General features: G+C 39.6%; 1 protein-coding gene across 18 annotated transcripts in view; it reads left to right on the top strand.

Annotated features, from left to right (window-relative positions):
- The window catches only part of DTNA (dystrobrevin alpha), a 297,949-nt gene that overhangs the window by 228,208 nt on the left and 48,606 nt on the right, over positions 1-21,135 (top strand). For 10 of the 18 annotated variants that reach the window (XM_063451409.1, XM_063451411.1, XM_063451405.1 and 7 more), the window contains exons 11-12: positions 8,400-8,477; positions 13,669-13,761. The exons of 4 other annotated variants lie outside the window; for them this stretch is intronic. In XM_063451409.1, coding sequence (XP_063307479.1) covers positions 8,400-8,477; positions 13,669-13,761 — 171 coding nt within the window. Of the gene's footprint in view, positions 1-869; positions 1,036-8,399; positions 8,478-13,668; positions 13,762-21,135 lie in introns of those variants that run through there. 4 more of the 18 variants (XM_063451412.1, XM_063451423.1, XM_063451413.1 and 1 more) reach the window with 2 other exon arrangements.

Below are 21,135 nucleotides of genomic sequence, written 5' to 3'. Positions count from 1 at the left end.
TTATATTTTACAGAGAATTTCAGCTTGAGTGATTTAATTTCAGTCATCAGGCACATAATCCCAGTTAGATGGTCTCATCAAATTCACCACCTAAAGTAATTGATAAATGCTTTTTTTTTTTCTTCTACTACCCCTTACTGTTTGCCCACTGGCAGCATGGGTGGGGTCACAGGATGACGTGCACCATGTCCCCCCTGTATTTAATTAGCAAATGGACAGCGATTGCTGCTCAGTCACTAGGTTTTTCTATGACCGTGAACAACCACTGGCGGCTCACTATTTAATAGACAAGCCCCCAATCGTGGCATATATACAAAACATGTTGACCCCCATGGGCTTTTTACATTTCTTTTTAATGACGAACAGGTTTAGTCATTTAAAAAGGTGGATTAATGTGCTTCAGGTGCACAGTAATCGTCAGTTTTATCTTGAGTTGCTGATATGTTAATTCGATTCGGCTGTGTGGATTTCATCTGGTAGTACGTTCAGATGAAATTTAAAAAATAAAAAGTCGGTAATTATTGACTGTTTATTGCCGATAGAATTCAATTGATGCCTATGCTTAAAAAAAAACAAAATACTGCTTCAGTAGGTTTGAAAACCTTTTCTAAACTCTATTATTTTGTCCTAAATATTGTATGTTTGTTTTCAGGTCACCACAACTCCTTGTTTAATGAACGATGTGTTGTATTTACATAACTGTACTGTATTTAGCGCCGTTTGCCCACGTTGCACTTTTAAACCATTTATGTTCCTGTTTATTGCTGATGGAGGTGAATCTGCATTAACTAGAAGTCCTTGCATGTTGCTGGCATTAATAATGTATCCTGGCACAGAACTAATCAGGTACCATTGTTTGACTCACTCAGGTTACTTGACAGTGTAGATGTAACTAGTCCGCTGACTGATGAGCATTCTCTCATAAAACTGTATGTAAGTCAGCTGCAGACCATTCCACGGTCAGTATGTTCCCTTACCCACTAACTGCACTCGCTGAGTAGATAGTAAACTAAAACATTGCTTGCTCTGTTATACTAGGTGCTTGTAGCCAGATTAATTTAATCAGATCTTGCCTATAGCTTTCTAGAGCCTTGATAAGCCCTCTGTAGTATAGTTATGTAGTGATCTGTAAGTTTAGTTTGTGTGATTTATTTTTATTTTTTTTATGTAATTATAAGTATTGTTTCCATTTGATTTTCTTGATATTGGTTATTTCTTCCCTTGCCGGCATCACAATTTTGTATCTTTTGACATTTTTATTGCCATTGCCATCACAAAAAATAGAAACCTGCAGAATGCTTACTTTGATATGCTGTGATTTCTTATAAAGTATGGACAGAACTTTGAATGAGCTTAAGAGGTGTTCGATCGATCCATCAAGTTCTACCATGCCCCCAACATGTCCTAAGTCTTTTATATGTTCTACTGTAGTATTTGTACCTTGGGGTGCTCAGTATGCCTACTAATCGCTTGGGTCAAATCAAAGAATAGTTCGTAGAGAGGTTGTGTGCAGTGTTGTTGTGTAGCTCTACCCTTACTACTATGGCTCCAATTTACTTACGTATTTTCCCATCTACCTGTAAAGTCCACCACTAAAAATGGGTAAACAGATTTTCAACACTTTTTGTTTTTTTTAAATTGTGTAATTAAATAAAAAACTAAAAAAAAATCTTTAAATTTGGTGGGGTTTTTTTAATAAGCCCAATGACATTTTCATTTCAACGGTTTTACTCTTGATATAACATCAATTGTCTAAATATAATAATCCCTGACCAGTGTTATTATCCCTGGAAATCTAAGTAGTCTTTGTCGTCAATGTACTTACCAATCACATTTTTCTTTTTTAGAATTTGATGATTTGGTGCTTAGTTTAAAATGACCTGGAAACTGGTTTATTAGTATCTTTAAAATTCCAAGTCCTACACTACTAGCCAGGACTGGAAGGTTCCTGGCATACTCACCGGAGGTGAATTCCACTTGCTAATGTCTAGTGCCAAGTGGAAATAGTTAAAGAAATGTGACAACAGGAGACCTCTTAATGCTCTCCTCTTACATTATAACACAAATTCAAGGTATAGGCTAGTGGTTATTAACTTTTATTTATATATATATATATATATATATATATATATATATATATATATATATATATATATGTGTGTGTGTGTGTGTAGGTATCCAAATAATATACATGACATATATTTATTTACCAATTCTTGAAGTGTAATATAATTTATAAAAAAAAAAACACCATTTAAAAAAAATGTATGTAAGTATAGCCTTTTCAGTGTCACATATGCCTCAAAGACACTGGGGAAGGCAGTGGTTCTTGAATAAAGAATGTATTATGTACAATTATCTGGGACAACATTAATCCGTATTACCAGGTTATAACTCAAGGTACTCGCTGAAATAGCATGGTGGAATGTGGGTTCCATCCAAGTGGTTAAGAGCCACTGGTATAGGCTTTATAAACTGAGGCAGTTTTGAAAGATCTCTCCCTTTCATACATATTTATCTATTTATTTATTTATTTTAAACTGGGTTTTTTTATTTTTTCCTTTCTTTTTTCTGGATGTTTGGTGTCCTTGGGTTAATAGATCATTCGTCTATAATCTGTCTAGTTTTTCTAAACGATTTGTTCTTTAGAATAACCGCTCACATGCCAGAGCTGTATTGAAGTAACACAAACATCCTTTTTAAACGATTGCTGTTCTTAAGGTTAAGAATGAAATGAAGTGAAATAGTTTGGGGTCCATAAATTCTATTTCTGGCATTTTGAAATTGAAGTGAACAGTAATTTAACGAGATACATATTTTTCACATTTTGTTCTCGTTCAATATTTAATGTATTACAGGCAAGGCTATTTGGAATGTAAGAATTTAATCAAACATAGTTTTGCAAGGTGGTACCTGGCAGATTTTGGAATCAAACTGTATGAGCATGCTTTGGCAGTAAAACACTAGCCAGCAGCTTGTTAAATGCAGTATTTCAACCATATAAATTACTTCTGATAATCCATGTATGCAGATACTGTTCACGCAATGGTTATTTTTCATAGCATCCAGAAGCATTAACGTTGATGTTGCTTCACTGATTTCTCAAGAGTAGTCTAATATCCTTGTAGAATCGCTGTGTTCTTTTCAGCCGTTGAATCACGGTGTTCTTTATTGCTATTGATTTCCTTTCTAATTATAGAGAGTTTAAATATATAAATATATCTGTGAGGTCAGTGAAACCGTTTTTCTGTGAGCATTGTGTCTTTATTACCTACAAGGGTAGGAAGAGATTTGCAAGTAGGTGTCTTGTCAAACGTGCAAATACTACTTCCTATAGGAAGGGTCGTAATCCTCAGCCGGAAGGCATTTAGGATTTAATAAACATTTTATTTGCCATAAATTTGTCACGACACCAGAAAAAAAATATAAGTAAGGCATGACACTTTAGTGTACAAAGTGCAAATTATGTGTAATATTGTAACCCACTAATCTAGTGCAACAGATTTAAAAGTGAAACATTTGTGAATAAATTCACATGAGGGGACAGGGCCTGACTGCCATCCTATGCAAATGTGTTTCATTGGAGCTCCTCTGAACTTGGCGTAAAGAATATGGATTTAAAGCTCCTAAATAGCTGGTTATCAAATCCAGTCAGGGATGTTGGTTCTTGGAACTGTCGAGACACCCCATCTGCTGACAAACATTGGTTACTCACCTTATTTCACTGTGTCTTGGGTTCTGCAGCCTGGTTGCCTGTTCTGGCGGAGGAAGCGGTTGATCCCCAGACAGAGGCGGACCTGCTTCTCGTGGCTTTGGGCCATCAGATCCCCCATTTGGACTGGTGGGGTTATCCTGGTCTCCACAGACTTGCTGTAAGTCTCTATTGAGAATTTGGACTTGCATTGTGCTGCTACCATCTACATACTGCAACCCCATGGATCAGACAGGGAGAAACAACAAACTACACACCCAGACCTTTGGACTGGACGGCAAGATTTTAATAAATATGTACCCACTTCCGGTTGCTAGAGTAAATGCCCAATCTCTAACAGGCTCCCAAGGTCCTGTGCAGACGAGAAGTTGGCAACGGAAGAAGCAGCTTCCAACTGTCCAGGCCCGTAGGCCACAAGCTACCGGACTCCAAGCAGGCTCAGGTACCAACCTTCTACCACATGCAACCAGGAGAGCTCATCTAATACCTACTTACCCTCCAACAAATTCAGAATTGCACCTGGCATACTGGACTTGGGACTATGAGATGCTGGACCCTGTGAATTGGAGGTACTGGTGGGATGCGAACCCAGGCAGCTGGCTCTACTGATCAACCCTGTAGGGCGTCAGGGCTGTGAGATACCGGTAAATGCCTAACCATGTTGATGGAACTTACTGAAGCCCTGTTCAACCTGTGTAGGATGAAAGTTGTTTGAATTGGCATGATGGGAGTGAGGCTTCATGCATGCATTTTTTTTTTCTGCTTGAAGGCCTTATAAGGCTTAGTTGGTGCAACCAACTAAGCTGAAAGTGAAATGTCCTACATGGAGGAAATTGTTATAGTCGCTGTCAGTGGTCAAACAATATGTTTTGCACTCCTCTCCAAGCAATCATTTTGTCGCACTTTATATCAATATTAATGTTCACCCTGGCATCTAGTGTCTTTACTGTTGCATGCTGATTGGGATAACCTTTTGCTACTCACATATACTGCATTTACCTATATCACTCACAAAAATAAAATGTAAAAAATTACTTTTTTTTTTTTTTTTTTTTAAAAACACTTGGCACACCTGTACAGTGTATTATTTTTCTTAATAAATCATTATGTTACTAATTAAGTGAAAGGGGCACTAGCTGTTAATAATGCACACTGTTTTGTGTCACCTTTTTATTTTATTTAAGGTTTAGCTCTACAATTGTACAAATGCAAATTAAAGGACCACTATAGTCAGGGCCGGCACTACCTGTTAGGCGGACTAGGCAGCTGCCTAGGGCGCCCCTTGGGAAGGAGTGCCGCCAGGAGCGCCGGCCCCACTCATCCTGCAGCCGCCCGAGCGCTCTGTAGAGAGCCTCAGGCGGCTGCAGCTTTGCCCGGGCTGGTGCGTCCATGAGGGCGCACCGCCCGGGCGTAGCATGAGGAGAGGGGCTGACAGGAGGGAAGTGCTCAGGGAAGTGTAGCGTGGCCGAGCCCTGTATGGTCCGCGCGTACAGGGAGCATCTGTCTCCTGTACCCGGCCGGACTAACAGGAAGTGCACACTTCCTGTTAGTCCGGTCGGGTACAGGAAACAAAAGCTCCCTGTACCCGCGGACCATACAGAGCTCGGCCACGCTACAACAGAGGTAGGGGAGGGGGGAGAAAGAAATTGACGGGGGGGGGTTGAGAGTGACAAGGGAGGGGGGAGAGATTGAAATCCATCACACACACTCACACACAATGCACCCCTTACACACAAAGACAATTCACCCCTTGCACACAAAGACAATTCACCCCTTGCACACAGAAAAACACACACTGCATTACACACACACAAGCAATGCATCCCTTACACACACAGAAACACACAATGCATTCCTTACACAAACTCAATGCACCCCTTACACACACTCAATGCACCCCTTACAGACGCACACACTGCATCCCGTACATACACAGAAACACACCTTGCAGCCCTTATACATACAAACACAGATTCACACAATGCATTCCTTACACACATATCAGGACATCCCCTACACACTCCACCCCCTGTGAACAAACTCATTGGTGGAACATGAAGGTGGACCCTGGGACCCAGACCTTGAGCTGTGTAAAGGGTCCCCAAAAAATGGAGCTGCTTCCCGTTCTCCCAGAACATTGATTTTTGCCTCCAGAGAGCCTGTTCTACACCAGACCAGTGGAGCCAGACTGCAGCTAGAGCCCATCATCATCCTCCTTTGGTTGTAAGTAGGCAATCTAGTATATTAGTGGCACTAATCTCTAATTTACCTCACATTAAAGGGACACTATAGTCCCAAGAACCACTGCAGCGTGGTTCTGATGTCTATAGCCTGTCCCTGCAGGCCTTTTTATGTAAACACGGCGGCACTGCAGCACTGGCGTTGGTTAACATGGCAGATCATATGGGTGTGGCATTGTGATGTCACATGGGGGGGTGGCAAACTTTACTTTTGCCTAGGGCAGCAAAAATCCTTGCACCGGGCCTGACTATAGTGCCAGGAAAACAAACTCGTTTTCCTGGCACTATAGTGTTAATAGGTCCCCCCCACCCTCATGGCCCCCCTCCCGCCGGACTCTAGGGGGAGGAAGGGGTTAAACACTTACCTTTCTCCAGCGCCGGGCTCCCTCATCATCGGCTGAATGTGCATGCGCGGCAAGAGCTATGTTTACAGAAAGCAGGGTTAACCCTAGATGGACCTGGCACCCAGACCACTTCATTAAGCTGAAGTGGTCTGGGTGCCGATAGTGGTCCTTTAATAGAAGCTGCTGATTTTATCCCCCAGCATACCCTTCTACTAAACCTGTTTAAAATTATTCCTTCTATTAAAAAGAACTGATTGATTTCTAAAGTGTTCCTAACAGTTTATAAACAAAGTCACTAAACGGTGTTACTCACAATAATATGAAGTTTAGCACATAAAAGGACAGCTGTCACCAGAAATTTTTTTCATTATAAGAATCCTTGCAGCATGTAATGAAAAGATATCAATTTAAAAAAAAAAAAATGAAGTATATGTAAAAATACCTGAAAACACTAGATCCCTCAAATCCCTCTGCCATATTCATACACCTTAGATCAGACTGAGATAGAATACAACTGTTTAGGTTCCTGCTTCACCCTGCACAATGTGGTGATGTCATCAGCCATCAACCGGTGTGGTCTGCCCGGTAGGAATTCTGACCGCATTGGCAATTCTCATATTTACTAAAGCCAAATGCTGTCAGTTTGGTTAGCCCTACCAATTCTGGAACACAGAGATCTTTCTTTTTTCTTCTAATTCTTATTTTATTTAGCCCCAAAAAAGCCAAATAAAAATTAATTTCCCGCTGCCATTAATTAAAATGTAAAATAAAAAAGGATCGATCGCAGAAAAAAAACCTGCAGCAAAAATTAAGCCACTCCGGAACAAACAATTATCAATTTTCACTCATGGAGGGCTTGTTGCAGAAAAAACCTTCTTAGCCGGATATCCCTTTTATAGGCGTCCCATGCTCTAACAGGTATCAAAAAGTGTGGGAAAATTTTCCACGCTTTGCGATATGACCAAAAGCACTCCAGTTGTCTCTGATTGGTTGTCGAGAGAAATTAAACTTGGTTGTCAAAACGCTCTGATTGGTATGATTTACATATAGACACATTCTTTGTCTATATGTATTAATGTAAATGAAGGATGGACTTGTTCACAAGAATGTCATTTTGGACATTGAGGTATAAATAATAACATGATGGTGTCCGTAATCTGATGAAGCCGTAGCCATGGTGAAATGCGTCATCATACACATATGCTTACGTGTCAGGATGTCTTACCCCAGCTCCACGAAGTTCAGCAAGCAATTCAGAGTGTCCGGGAGTTGGATACCGACACTGGGGATTTCAAGCTTATCTGAATTGCGGACTGGTACGAGGGAGGCAGTTGGGGTTTTTGTTACCTGCATGCTCTTTTTATTTGATAGTCTGTTTTAAGTTGTCTATCGCATCTACTAATTTTATATGGAATATTACCAGACATTGGATGTACAGTTTGGAGTCTTTACACTCTGAACAGTCTTTACCTGCTCTACACATGTGAGTGTGTTGAGAAATTTCCTTTTCCCCCTTATTTTTTTTCATATTACAGTTTTACACTCGGTATGTTTCCTTTTTTCTCTGTTATGTTTTCCTCATTGTTTTGGTAAATAACGCTGTCATGTTTTTATTGAAAACTATTTTGCTTCATCTAATAGTATTGCATACTGTCCTCTCTTCCATTGTTGTCCTTTTTTTGATGCTATTTTGATTATTTTTATAATTTAATATCGGATATTGTTACCCTATGTATGAAATATACACAAAGCTGTCCATTGTCCAATATCATGTGGCAAAGGGCCAAGACAAAATGCCCAGGGTGTTTATCCACTGAACAGCAAGTGGTATGGAGCTGATGTGATAACTGACTTGACAGCTTGGAAACATAGAGATGAGTTGGAGAATATTTAATTATCAACTACCTTTAACAATTCGGAATCAACCTGACACAACTCACTGTTCAATGAATAAAGCCCCCATCCCTCCCAGTTCAAAGAAAACTAAAAAACAAAGTATCATATCCTTGGATTTATTCATTATTTTGGATTGTACTGCCTCACACCTGCTACCTGGGCTCTGTTATCGAGACGTTTCTCAGTTTTTTTTATCTTATTAATCAGCTCGCCTCAAAAGAATACTGAAGTAGAACAGAGCAAACCGCTTGTTAGGGCTGCTCCAGATTTGCTCAAAGGCAAAGGGTAAGTTTAAAGATGCATAGTTCTAGCAAGCTATACTTATATGACTAACAGCAATGCTCAACATTCGCTTCTAGCATATAAAATTTAAGACATGCAAGCACTAATAATGCTAAAGCCATTAACCATGACTAATGGCCACTAACTAAATGTGTTTCGTTTCTATGGCAGTTGCCATGTCCTAGTTATTAAGTCTGTATGAACGTATTACCTATTCTTTATCGGGATGCATTGCGTATGTGTTTTCTTTTAACCCTTTACACTGCTAATATTACCTGGTATAGCCATCTGTAAAGCTTGGTTGTGTGAGTACTGCCACCCATTTTGATAATGCACTGTGAGTCATATTGGCTACTTTGGCTATAGCAACTTAAATATGTAATCAATATTTCACTTACATAATCTTAGAAATTAGAACAAAAAATTAAAAATAGTGAGCCAGTAGTGATTGGTGATCATACATTATAATATGGCTCTCCTCCCTGGAAATCCCATGTGATGGAGACATTTGTAACTACATTGCAAGTTTATCTCCCTTCCCCATATAGATTGCATCTGGATAGATTTGTAGCATTGTTCTGAGTTGGTGATATGGCTCTAAAACCCATTTAGATAAAGTGAACTATATGGATAGATCGGTAACGTTGTTTTCAGTTTATATTGTGACTCTCCTCTCTGCATGTATAATGTGATTTAAATGGATATTTTTATTATAATTTACACGAGATTGATTTTGAGAGTAACTGTATATTCATGCGTATTATTGTACAATTTGCTGTTCATACAAGACAATAGTCTACTAAAATATTTTCAAAATAATTTTGCAGGAAGGATCAAGTTTTCTAACGTAGATGTGTGTATTTATTCCGTATATAGCACACAATTCCAGATAAGACTTAGATAAAGTGTTTTGCCACAGAAGAGGTTCACCAAAATGTGACTTATCTCCTTGCAAACGGGAGTCTAGTAAGACTGCTGAGGATTAGATGTGACCTGAAGGTGAATCTTTCTGCACTGGATTATCTTCTACATTTCCTCTTATTCACAGGGTGTCTTCACCTTTGTGTGTTTTGGTTTGTTGACAGCAGTAGATTTCTATTACGTGCGGTGCTGCCTATATTAGAGGAGATTGTGTGATGACTCAGAGAGCGGCTGGTCAAGGATTTTCGGAGATGTAGCAACCCCCTGCAATTTCCTTGGTTGTAGCATAGGAATGTGATCATTTTCGGTTTCCATTTTTGTAACACTATCTGGTAGCAGTCATTTGTTTGTCTTGTTAATATGCAAATAATAAAGTAATTTGTGAAAAACATGAACACAAATGCATTGGAATGCTTGTCACGTTGATAAAAAAAATAATTTGAAGGCAAAAAAATGGCTGTAGTTGATTGAATTTGGAAATTGATGCAAGTGTGCCTGTATGTTTTTGATCAAGGAGAGAAATAAGGAAACAAAGTAAACGTTAGCTTTCCCTGTATATGATGGGTTTTATAGTCCATTAATAGCTAAAATTTCATTTTTATTTTTCATGTTGAGAAATACTTGGTTTAAAATCCTACATGCAGGATCTCCCTGGTTTTCACATGAGGAAGGAAAATAGTTTCTGTCCTATGAACCAGTGAAAGTAACAACGTCTGATATATTAAATCATAACTCACAATAATTTATAAGTGCCTTTTGAGGGCCAATGATGGAGAAAAAGATGAAATAATTGCAGTCAAAAATCTTCCTGTTCCATTTCCAGAATACCAAGAGGGGTGCAGTGGGTATTTTATTTACCAACCTTGATATTAGTGTAACTGGCTCCTCATCAACTCTGTGTAATTACATTACTGTGTTCCTAACTAGAACCTATAGAAAGGTGATTAGAAGGCTCTTTAGACTTTCATTTGGAACAGCCAAAAAGTCGTAACCACCAATAGCTTTTGTCATGCAGTTGAGTAGAAAAACACCCAAACATATCAAATAGTTCTAGCACATTACATCACCCTGTTAATAGGTTTAATAGGTTTACCCCAATCAAATCGCTTGTGTATTATGGGATGCACATTATATCATAAATTTATCATTTACATACAGTTATTAATTTAACAAAGATGAAATGCTATTACTGATAAACTGGAATTAATTTACCTTTCTCTGAATTCTCTATGTGTGTATTTTCTTATTACAAAAGATGGATACATGATAAAAAGGCTCATCAATATGCTCCAGCTTACTCCAACACCACTTTTTGTATTTCAAAATATACTTATAAAGTGAATCCACACGGAGTCTCTGCTTGAGCAAGAGCCATAACGTGAAGCCTGTGAATATTGATCATGAAGCCTTTCCTTGTGTATTGTAATTATGGAGTCCATACTGCTCCTTGAATCAAGGACATTTATAAAAGATGTATCCTGCTGTACGGCTATGGTTTTAACACAGAACTGCTGCTTACATTGTCCATAAGAATCCCTGTAATATGATGAGAAATCGCCTAGTTATAGCATGTGAAATCAATATGTTAATCAATACCTCCTGCTCAAGGCATGGGATTATAATACTGCCCATACAGCATTTCACAACACTAAGTGATACACTAAATCCATAGAACCTACGTAGACCCACCTAAGTGTTGTACATGTGAGCTTTTCCAATTTATATTTAATTCCTGTTGCACCCTCATATCTATGATGTAGCTCTGTGCAAGATTTATAATAAGTGGAATAGGTAGCTCTCATTACCGATTGTGTAGTGGTTCTTGGTTAATAATTGAACTCAGGCTCTTACTATAATAGAAACACCTCTTTCTTACAGTCCTGGCATGTCCTGACAATATCTATATGTAGCACTGATGGTATAGCACCTAATAAAACAAGTCTGGTCAATGACTTTTTGAGTTAAACGATATTGTGACGTGTTCTAAATCTGTGCAATGTAACAGAGAGGTGGATAATATCTTAAATGAACCCAAGATATTGAGTTCCAAGAAATTGAAGAAGCTGATCTAGACAATCTGCCACATCATGTCTCTACAATTTCTGTAATTACAAGATAAAAATTTGCTTTCCAGTCATTGATATTTAACTATATAATAATCAGTGATAGGTATGTGCGAAAATTATTATTTGGAGAAACCATGATGTAAAACTATCATGATCATTAAATATTTAAAAATTTGTTTTTTCAAAGTTTTGAAAAAAAAAAAAAAACCTGTCTGCAATGGAGGAAGACGAGAGGGAGAAGGGGAAGCTATCTTCCCCTTGAGACGTTCTGCCTTCAGTTGATTACCATGTCTGTTTCCAGTAATATGCGCAGTACTGACATTAGGCAGATTGGAACAGAGTTCTGGATTGCCAAAGCTTGTGTGCTGGAGGTGCAAAAAGTCTGGATATACATACAAATATCATGGAGGTCAATCACAGAGATAAAATACTACAAATATGGCCACCCTCTACTCCAAATCATTGTGTGTAGGACCCAATAATATTCATCGTTCTAAAGCATGCTAGACATTTTTGGATTGGACACAAACTATTTGGAGCAGGCAGATCCTTGCACCCATTTTGATAGTCCTGAAATTATTAGCAGCAGTCATGATGTAAACCTGCCTTTTAACCACCTAACTTGCCAGGATAAAGTAACATGTATTTCTACAGAATAAAATTTAGTCCATAAAGCCTCACTCACCCTCATTTACTTTAGGAATGATTATCAGCCTGTAAAGGAGCACATTTCTCTGCCAGAAGTAACTGATTTAATGCCTGCAAATGTGCTGAAAGAACGGTTTTGGGTTTAATTAAAAAAAAAAAATCATTTGTTTACAGACAATGGCCAACACAATAACTGTTTCAGAATGTGGCATATGAAAAAAGTTTGTATGCTGGTGAGCTCTGCAGTAGTAACTGATCTAGTAGGCCTCACTGCACACGTTATGGATGAACACGTTTGCAGTTGTGAAAAACAGATCAAGAACTCTCTCCAAAATGTTAACCTTTGTTAACATCAAAGCTTTTACCACAAGATGCAAGCTTTTAGTGATGATTAAATTGACACTTCAAGCACCAAAACAGCTTAATCAAAATGAAGTTGTAATGGTGCCATAAGACCCCGGATGCAGGGCCAGCCCAAGACATTGTGCTGCCTGGGTCCAAGGATGAAATGCTGCCCCCATCACCAAAACCACGCCCACCAAACACACCCACATTCATTATGTTAGGCCATTTTATGTGCCCATTGTACCCCTATTTACCTTCCTTTATGTAGTGTGGCCGAGTGGACTTTGGTAGAGGAGCTTCTGCTTCCTCTACCCAGACTGACAGGAAGCAGTTCCGTTCTCTCACTGAGCACTTCTTTTCAGATCAAGTAGTGGACAAAGATCCTTCTCTACAATATCCGCTCCCCTCCTGCCGGTCACCTGGAGCCCGGATATTGTATCCCCTGGGCAGGTGCGCCCTAAGGCTGCCACCTGTGCTGCCTTGTGGTAGTGCCAGCCCTGACTGTCCTCAATAATCCTGCTGTTACCTGAGGCTTGGGCTGTTCCGGGGCCATCCTGGTGGGTACCAGTTACTGTCAAGCCTGGCTTAGAGAGTGTTTTTTTGGCAGTGTCTGTGCCCAAATTTCAGAAAATAATAAATAAACACATTAACATAAACTGTCTAATACATACCTACATGCAGATGCACTGCTGAATAGATGTATAGATATATTTTCAGTGTATTGAAAATCTAATCTCTATAATGCAGTTCTAGAACGAGTGACAAAATTGATCCTAGAATTTGCTTGAAGATCTAGAAATTCAAACTAAAATAACAGCAATTCAGTCTTGGTTCTTGATTCTTGATGGAACCAACATTCAAATCATGTTTCTTTTTCCACTACTAGAATATGTCTATAATAGTTGCATTGAGTATATTACTGAGAGTTCCAAAATAAATGTTGCAGGACTCCAATATGATTGAATGCAGGTTTGCACATTTGCTGCATGGTTTGATTTCCATCCATAATGTAATCCATTTAATTTTGTGGTTGATTTATCGATATTAGCCAAACTTCCTTCTAGAGTGATATATCTGGGAATTGTTTTGCATGTGTAGTCTATAGTGTTAACTTGAATTTGTTCTTGAGTGTATTGTATGTACCTGCTTTGTAATCAATGTCTTTGAAGGTTTACTAGAATATATATCACACTGTTTTACTTTCCACGCCATAGGTTGCAGTACAGCTTGGATGTGGCAGACAGGTTGGCTGATGAACATGCTCTCATCGGGGTGTATGCTAGCATGATACAGAACAACCCTTCACGGTTAGTTAAGGATTAGTACATCTCTCTGCCTTCAGAAATGGAAGTATACACTGCGTTAAGTGGCATTAACTGGCAAACCTACTATGTTATCCCTGCTATGAAATATTGAAGCATTAGTGGTTATTTACTAAGATGTGAATTAGGAAGTTTAATCTGTCAGCATTTCATTTTAGGTAATTGCATCCCTAAAACAAGGACCACTAGGTATATTATTTTGTCTTCATATTGTTAGTTTGTGCATCAGAATGTCAGCAAAGCTTACAGACTTGATTTCAGGTGTGATATTTCTGTTTGGGTTTGTCACTGGTGTAATTTTCTGTCACTGGTGACTTAGCAACGTGTTAATACCTGCAACAGAGGCTGTTAAGAGGCCGAATAAATTAAATAATATTACCAACATAGCCAACACAGTAAGGGTTTTGAAATAATCTGTGTGGAAAATGAGAAAAGCATTCGTGCTGTGAGCTCAGCAGACCACAGAACTCAAGGTTATGGGTGGCTATGAGAAGTTCTCAATTGTGAAGATAAATACATTTGCATTTGTCAAACAGATTATTATTATTATTATTATTGGTAGTTAAATAGCGCCCACTCATTCTGCTGCACTTTACAGTATTATGAGAACTGGGAAATTTAACAATAAATTTGACAATTACAAAATGGTACAGTCACAATTGGTAGATGAGGACCCTGCTCAAATGAGCTTACAGTCTAGATCAAGAAGACTCTCAAAGACTTAGTTGTAAACGTGCCTTAGGACACTTTGAAAATATGTTTCCATAGTTGAAGGTTTTTATCTCTAGATGCAAACCTTTAATAAGAATTGAGAATGGAAGGGCAGGTCAAGGTTGGTAAAATATGCTGTACAATACCTGTAGAATTCTGAAGTCAAGGCTAATGCGCAGCTGAGCCGAGGGGATTTGTATGTGCTAGAGGTATAGAAAGAAGAAGGTGTGAAGATATAAACCAGTTGAACATGATCTGAAGATTACGGCCTCATGTGTGAATCTTGGTTTTAGTTATTTTTATGTTATGGCTGTGGCATGTGTATTTGTCGTTCTTTATTATGTGACTACTGACAGATATAGTTCTATAGACATGTACAGAATAATCTTTTTATCTCAGAGCCAGTGACATGCTGTAAAATGAATTGGAAGGTATTTCACCCTGTAGCGGGACAAAGCAATACACATTGAATGGGTGCAAAGCATTGCTAGATAATGGAGGATCATCCAGAGATCTTAAAATTGACTTAATAATTGAACCATACATGGCTACCATCACCACACAATGCTTGTTGTTCCCTCATAGAACTTGGTTTTAAAAGGTTTTAAGAAGTTTTGATGATCACTTGTTAATAAGAATTACTATGCATGACCTGTTGTTTGTATTGCTGTATATGAATCATCTGGACAGATTTGTAGGCTGCTATGCACTGGTGCAGCCATGGGGAGCATGAAGGCAGGGTAAAGGAGTCCCCATTGGTAGAAATCTCTGTATAGTTTTGGAGCCCGGATATGTATAATATAACTGGACACAGTAGCTAGGAGAAGTAATAAGGAGTTTTTTCAGCTGCAAAGAACCAAAATGTTCCTTACTAGGCAGTAGCCATTGTCTGACTGAGCTGGATAAAAAATAAAAAGTGAATTTGTGTTTAAGACTGAGTAATGTGCAGATTTTATTCTGATTTACACCACAGCCAACTTTGGATCAAAGAGAGTCACAAAACTGATGGGAAAGGAAAGTGAGGTAAGATGGGTTATACTGGGATGCGGTAGTCAGATAAGGCAAGTTGTGATAACTGAAGGAGGTAGTGGGGTAAGGTGAGTTATGATAATGGGGTAAAGTGAGATGAAATAATGGGTGCGAGGTAGAAATTAGTTAAACTAATGGTATGAAGGTGGTGAGGTAGATGAGTTGTACTGAGAATATATGATGTAAGGGAAATTATATTAGGTTATGGACGATTAACTATGGTATTAGGGGGCCATTTAATAAATGTGGTTTCTCCAGGAGATTGAGAAACATTACTAAGAATGTGGCTATTGGATGTGGAAGCCTACTGTGCTTCTAGTACTTGGTCTTGCAAACCTTTAGTGAGCAAATTTCTGCAAATTTCTGTAAGGACATGCAAATCTAACCCCAGACTGTCACATTGTTTGACTGTTGATAAATATGTAAAATTACAATTAAACTTTTACTTTGGATACCGAACTTGTCCCTGTCCAAACATTGTACATTTCGTGTCAGATAAATTCTTTGACACAGCAAATGTTCCATCCGTTTTTCGATGAGCAAAGCATTCTAATTTGAATTAATTTTTTTAACCAAAAATCTGTTAAATTTTAATTTGCTAATTTCAAGAGTTTTTCAGTGTCCCTTTTTTTTCTTTTGGACAGAAATTTGGATATTACAAATAGGGGCACTTAACTAATAGGAATTTCCCTTCTTTTTTAATAAAATTGTATAAAGTTTTTATATATAAGTGAAAGTTACATGAAAATTCAGGTTCTCAAAAAAAGGAAAAGACTTTAGATGGGTCCCCAAAGAATTCATTAAAAACTGATGTCTGAGGGGGGCGGAGCCAAGCAGCAGAGCAGAGAAGTCGCATGGCGCTGAAGCTCCAGCGATTAAAGCTCAATATCACCCTAACTACCGCGTTAAAACCGTCCAAACCGGCTGCAAAAAAGGAGATCGGAGAGCCACTATGGGACGAAAGTCCAAAAAACAGAAACCCGATCAGCCGAGACAAAACCTCGACATGTGGAAGCAAGCCCACGGAGCAACTAGGCCCAAGATGGCCGACCACGCGGAGACATACTCCGAAATTTCGGATGACTACTCCCTGGGGGACGACACACCCTGCTCACACAAGTTCACAGTGCCCGTAGTCGGGCCTGTGAACCCCGATACCGCACCGGTAACTACAGTGGTACTTAAAGCCCTACTAGCAGACTTGCAGTCCACATTCCAAGCGGATATGGCAGCCCTCCGCGCAGACCTTCACGGCATAACGGGAAGACTGGATGCCATGGAAGGCACCTCCGCAGCGCACACTACCCACCTTGCCTCCATGCAGCAGGAGATCGGTGGTCTGCAAAATAAAAACGAGGAATTTGAACGGAGGTTTGCCGCCCTGGAGGACACACGTCGAGCAGCCAATTTAAAAGTACGGGGAGTGCCGGATGAAATCCCGGCGGACGAACTACCGCACCTTGTACGCAGGCTCCTGACGAATCTGCTGTCTCCGAGACAGGCAAAAGCCATATGCCTGGAAAGCATCTTTAGAGCCACAAAACCGTCCAGAGCCCCAGCAACAGCCTCTCGTGATTTGATAATTCGTTTCCAACAGAGGAAGGATAAAGCTATGACCATGGCAGCAGTTAAAAACTGTATCCCATACAAATTCGAAGAAATGTCCCTCACATTTTTTGCGGACCTTACTGGTGGCACTTTGGCCTAGAGGAAATCTCTAACACCATTCACTACCCTTCTCAGACAAAAGAGCATACCGTATAGGTGGCGCTTCAACCGCTCCCTGCTCATCCTGAAAGGGGCGGCCAAGCACGAAGTCTACGACCTACAAAGCGCACAAGATTTATTACCCTCGCTGGCAACTGCCTCGAGACGCTTTGCGCTGCACAGCAACTGAAAGAGTCACCACCTTCGTACCACGACAGCCCAGGCAAGGATCCTCCGACACAGTCGCTACATGAGGCCTTCAGAAAAGAGGCTATGGTGACTAACTATTACCAGGACTGTTTTACCATAATGATCTGATACTATAACACCTCAGTTAATGTTTAATGTTTCACTGCTCCTTTGCATGTACCTATTATCCAGTTCACATAAATATTGTCAGTTCTCTGCTCGAACTGCTTACTGCACTGGCCATAGAATATGTCTTAACTGAATACCCCCCCTCCGTCTACGCTGAACACTTAAGGGAGGACACTCAACAGCTAGCCATAAACAGTCGGGCCACACACTAGGCATATCAACTTCGTACACACAGGCACATCCAATGAATAACCAATTATAACAAGGACACGCACAACACACAGCTTTGCCCGCTCACCCTTAAAACGAACTCTCAACTCAAACGAAAGTAACACTCTAAAACCAACTCATTAACCTCAGAGGCGCAGACTCGGCCACCACGGACAACACATAGAGACTCCTCTATGCCTATACACATGCTAAGTAACACCTACGACCTACAACATAAAATAAAACTGTGCAATGTTTATGACACCATGTATGCTGATGTACTGGCAAATATGTTAGCACCAGCTGTTGTGGCGGTGCGGACGCAATGTATATTATATGCACGCATAAAATAAAGAAGTTCAAAAAAAAACCTGATGTCTGAAAATGATAAGAAGTGTGCGAAAAGGGAAGGTTATTTGGTAGGATTCAGTCAGTCATCAATAGGAGGTATGGCTTCTGGACACTGCTGTGGTCAAGCCACCTAGTGATGGCTATTTGAAGGATGGACCTCCTCAAAGGTGGTATTTTAGTCTGAAGTTTGTGCACACCAGGATGACTGACATGCCCAGTGGACCCATTCAGAGCTACACATTTATATAATCACCTTCCTGAAGCATTCTGCCATGGGTGTACTGCACTGAAGATACTCTGCATAGCATGAGCAAATGTGTTTATGTACGAATGCTACTCTGGGTATATTTACCTGGTGCCTCCAGACACAATATACCAAGGAACAAACACAGCATGTTGGAACGGGAGTCTAAATTCAGGATGTTCAAACCAAACACAAGTGAATTAGGAGGTACGTAGCAGGAGTATATCAAATAGAAAAAGGGAGGGGAAACAAGGAAGAAGGAAATAAAAAAATAAATAAGAAAAAAAGGTTGCACATTCCTCTGACTTAAAAGGGAAATGGGTATAATAGAATAAGATCTTTAGAACACAAGGCTTTGGCAAATGTCAATTCTCTGGGTTTCTTCAACCCACAGGTCCTATATATTGTACAAATGTGTATATTTTCCTTTAACGTTTGTGTTGGACATTACTTTTTTTCCATTGTAAAGCCATATGCCATTTTGTGTTTTATCCATGCAGATGTAGTGTTGTGTTTACTGAATTCCACCCTTTTCAGTCTTGCTTAGTCTTCTTTTAGAGCAAAGCCCTTAAGAATTATGCAGTGACTCTCCTAATCTATAATAACTTGCCTCTACACTGATAAAATAAGGGCATATGCCAACACATGTGGAATTAAGAGCCTGCTATTATACATATTCAAAGGAAAAGTGAGAAATGTGGCCCCCTTTTTAGTGAATAATCCTGCAACTGTCTCCACAGGGCTTCATAAATTGTAGAAACGTAATGTGGGTACGTGGTGTGATTATTGTGTAACAGAGTGCACCAAGTGACTGCATGTAAAGAATTCTCAGGAAGGTCACAGAGGATTTAAGACTATCATAGTAATAGGTTTATTTTCTAGGGTAAGATACGTTAATCAGCACAGTTTCTTTTTCGTGCCACCAAGAGTCTAGGGACTTGGAGTACAGAAAAACTTTCAAACCGTGTATGTAACCAGAGCGCTCTCCCTGGTACCTATGGACCTTCGTTAGCACAAGTAATGGGTGAGGATAGGGCTAGGGTAAGTGCTGCTAGGAGGGAATTGGGGAGCCACAAAATAAGTATTTCATTTATTTTTATTTCATTTTAATTTAGTTTATATATAGCAAATGTGAAAAGGGGGGTTTCTGTGAGGAGTATATACAGAATAAAATTAACTATTTACCATTTTAAGCATTTACAATTAAACGTTTTATCTCAAGAAAATGTGCATCAATTGCTTTTTTTTAGATCCAGATCAATCATTTATATGCTGAATGCCCATTAACAATTTATAAAGATCATTCACATTTGTGAACTAAATGTGTTACATTATTTAAATGATATGGGAACAGAGACTGGAGCAAACCAGGGTCAAGAACTGTAAACCTGGGCAACAGGACTGTAACATTCAAAGCACAATTTCAGATCACTAGAGTGCTGTACTACAAAGCAGGACAAGTATCCTGTTATAGCTAATCTTTGAACGTTTGTACCATCATGCATGGGTTCATACTAAATATCAAATATCTAGTACAATAAAGTGTACACTAGCCAGAGAATATATACTGGTATTCAGGCACACACTATTGCTATTTTGTTGGGCAATCTGGAAGTAAAGTTATAGCCAGCAACACTGAGTGTGCTTTTTAAAAATTAACCTTCTTTAGATTTTTAAAGAAATGATAATTGCTTTTGCCCCTTAAAGCAATGCTGTCATACTTACCTTTCTCCTGTTGTTTCCTCTTCTCTTTCTCTCTCGGAATCTATTCTTCTTTTCTTTATTTCTAATCTAGTTTCCTTTCAAACATAAGACAAATGTGGACATACTTTCTTTAAATCAAGGAGGAGCTTAAGTCCGTTCCATTTTCTGTGTCAGAAAAAGTACTCACCTTTGTCCTTGACACATGAAATGGAGCTGGCTTAAGCTCCTCTTTGGGTTAAAGAAAGTCAAGCTTAGGAAAAATACATGAGACAAAGTTGTGACAAACGCTTCTTCCCACGCACGTTTGCCATTGACTTCTGGAGGAGTGTGAAAGCTGGCCTCCTGTGCACCGACTATGGTCCAGGTTTGGGTCAACGTTTGGGAGTTACCCTGCCCAGCCGCCATTAGCAGCTTTCCCTGGTTGCCCATGGTTCGGCACTTTCCCTTCTTGCGAATGGAACCGAACACTAGCTCCCTGGCAGCCTTTCACATAAATCAAACTCACAAATACTCCTCAGCGGTACTTAACCACGACTGCTATGGAACTAATTTTGGCATGAGGACTTCGTGGTTCCCTGGTTACCTCAGCGGCACTTAGCTGCGAATGTTATGAAACTGTTTTCAGCATGAGGTGACCATGCAGTTCCCAGACAACCTGGTCCGGGGTTTTGAACCACTTGGAAATCCGCCAGGAGAGCCCTTTTTGGAGGGAAGGTGCCTGAGACTAAGGGGAACAAACGTTGCCTGAAAGCCAGATGGAGCACTCCGTATTGCGGCTGCAGGAGTTCCTGAAAGTTGACCGACAAAAGCACCAAACGCCCTAGTACTGTTTTGGGCATAGGACCACGTGTCAGAACTTTAACACGGTAGTGTTTCCCCTATACTGCATGGATTTGAGCGCTATTTGGATAACTTGGGCGCTCAGATCAGAGCTATTTGGGAATGTATTATTTGTGGGGTTATTGTATTTTTTTTATGATGTTTTGGTGCGTTTTTGTGTTTGCCTCTCGATTCCTGGGAGGGGCTTGTGCTGAATACTATGGAGACCCCCTGCTGGAGTTTGGCACATTAAAATCAGTTGTACT

This window comes from Pelobates fuscus, chromosome 4 (assembly GCF_036172605.1).
Source record: "Pelobates fuscus isolate aPelFus1 chromosome 4, aPelFus1.pri, whole genome shotgun sequence".
Classification (NCBI taxonomy): domain Eukaryota; kingdom Metazoa; phylum Chordata; class Amphibia; order Anura; family Pelobatidae; genus Pelobates; species Pelobates fuscus.
Note: the sequence above shows the minus strand (reverse complement) of the source record. Positions and strands in the feature narration are given on the sequence as shown.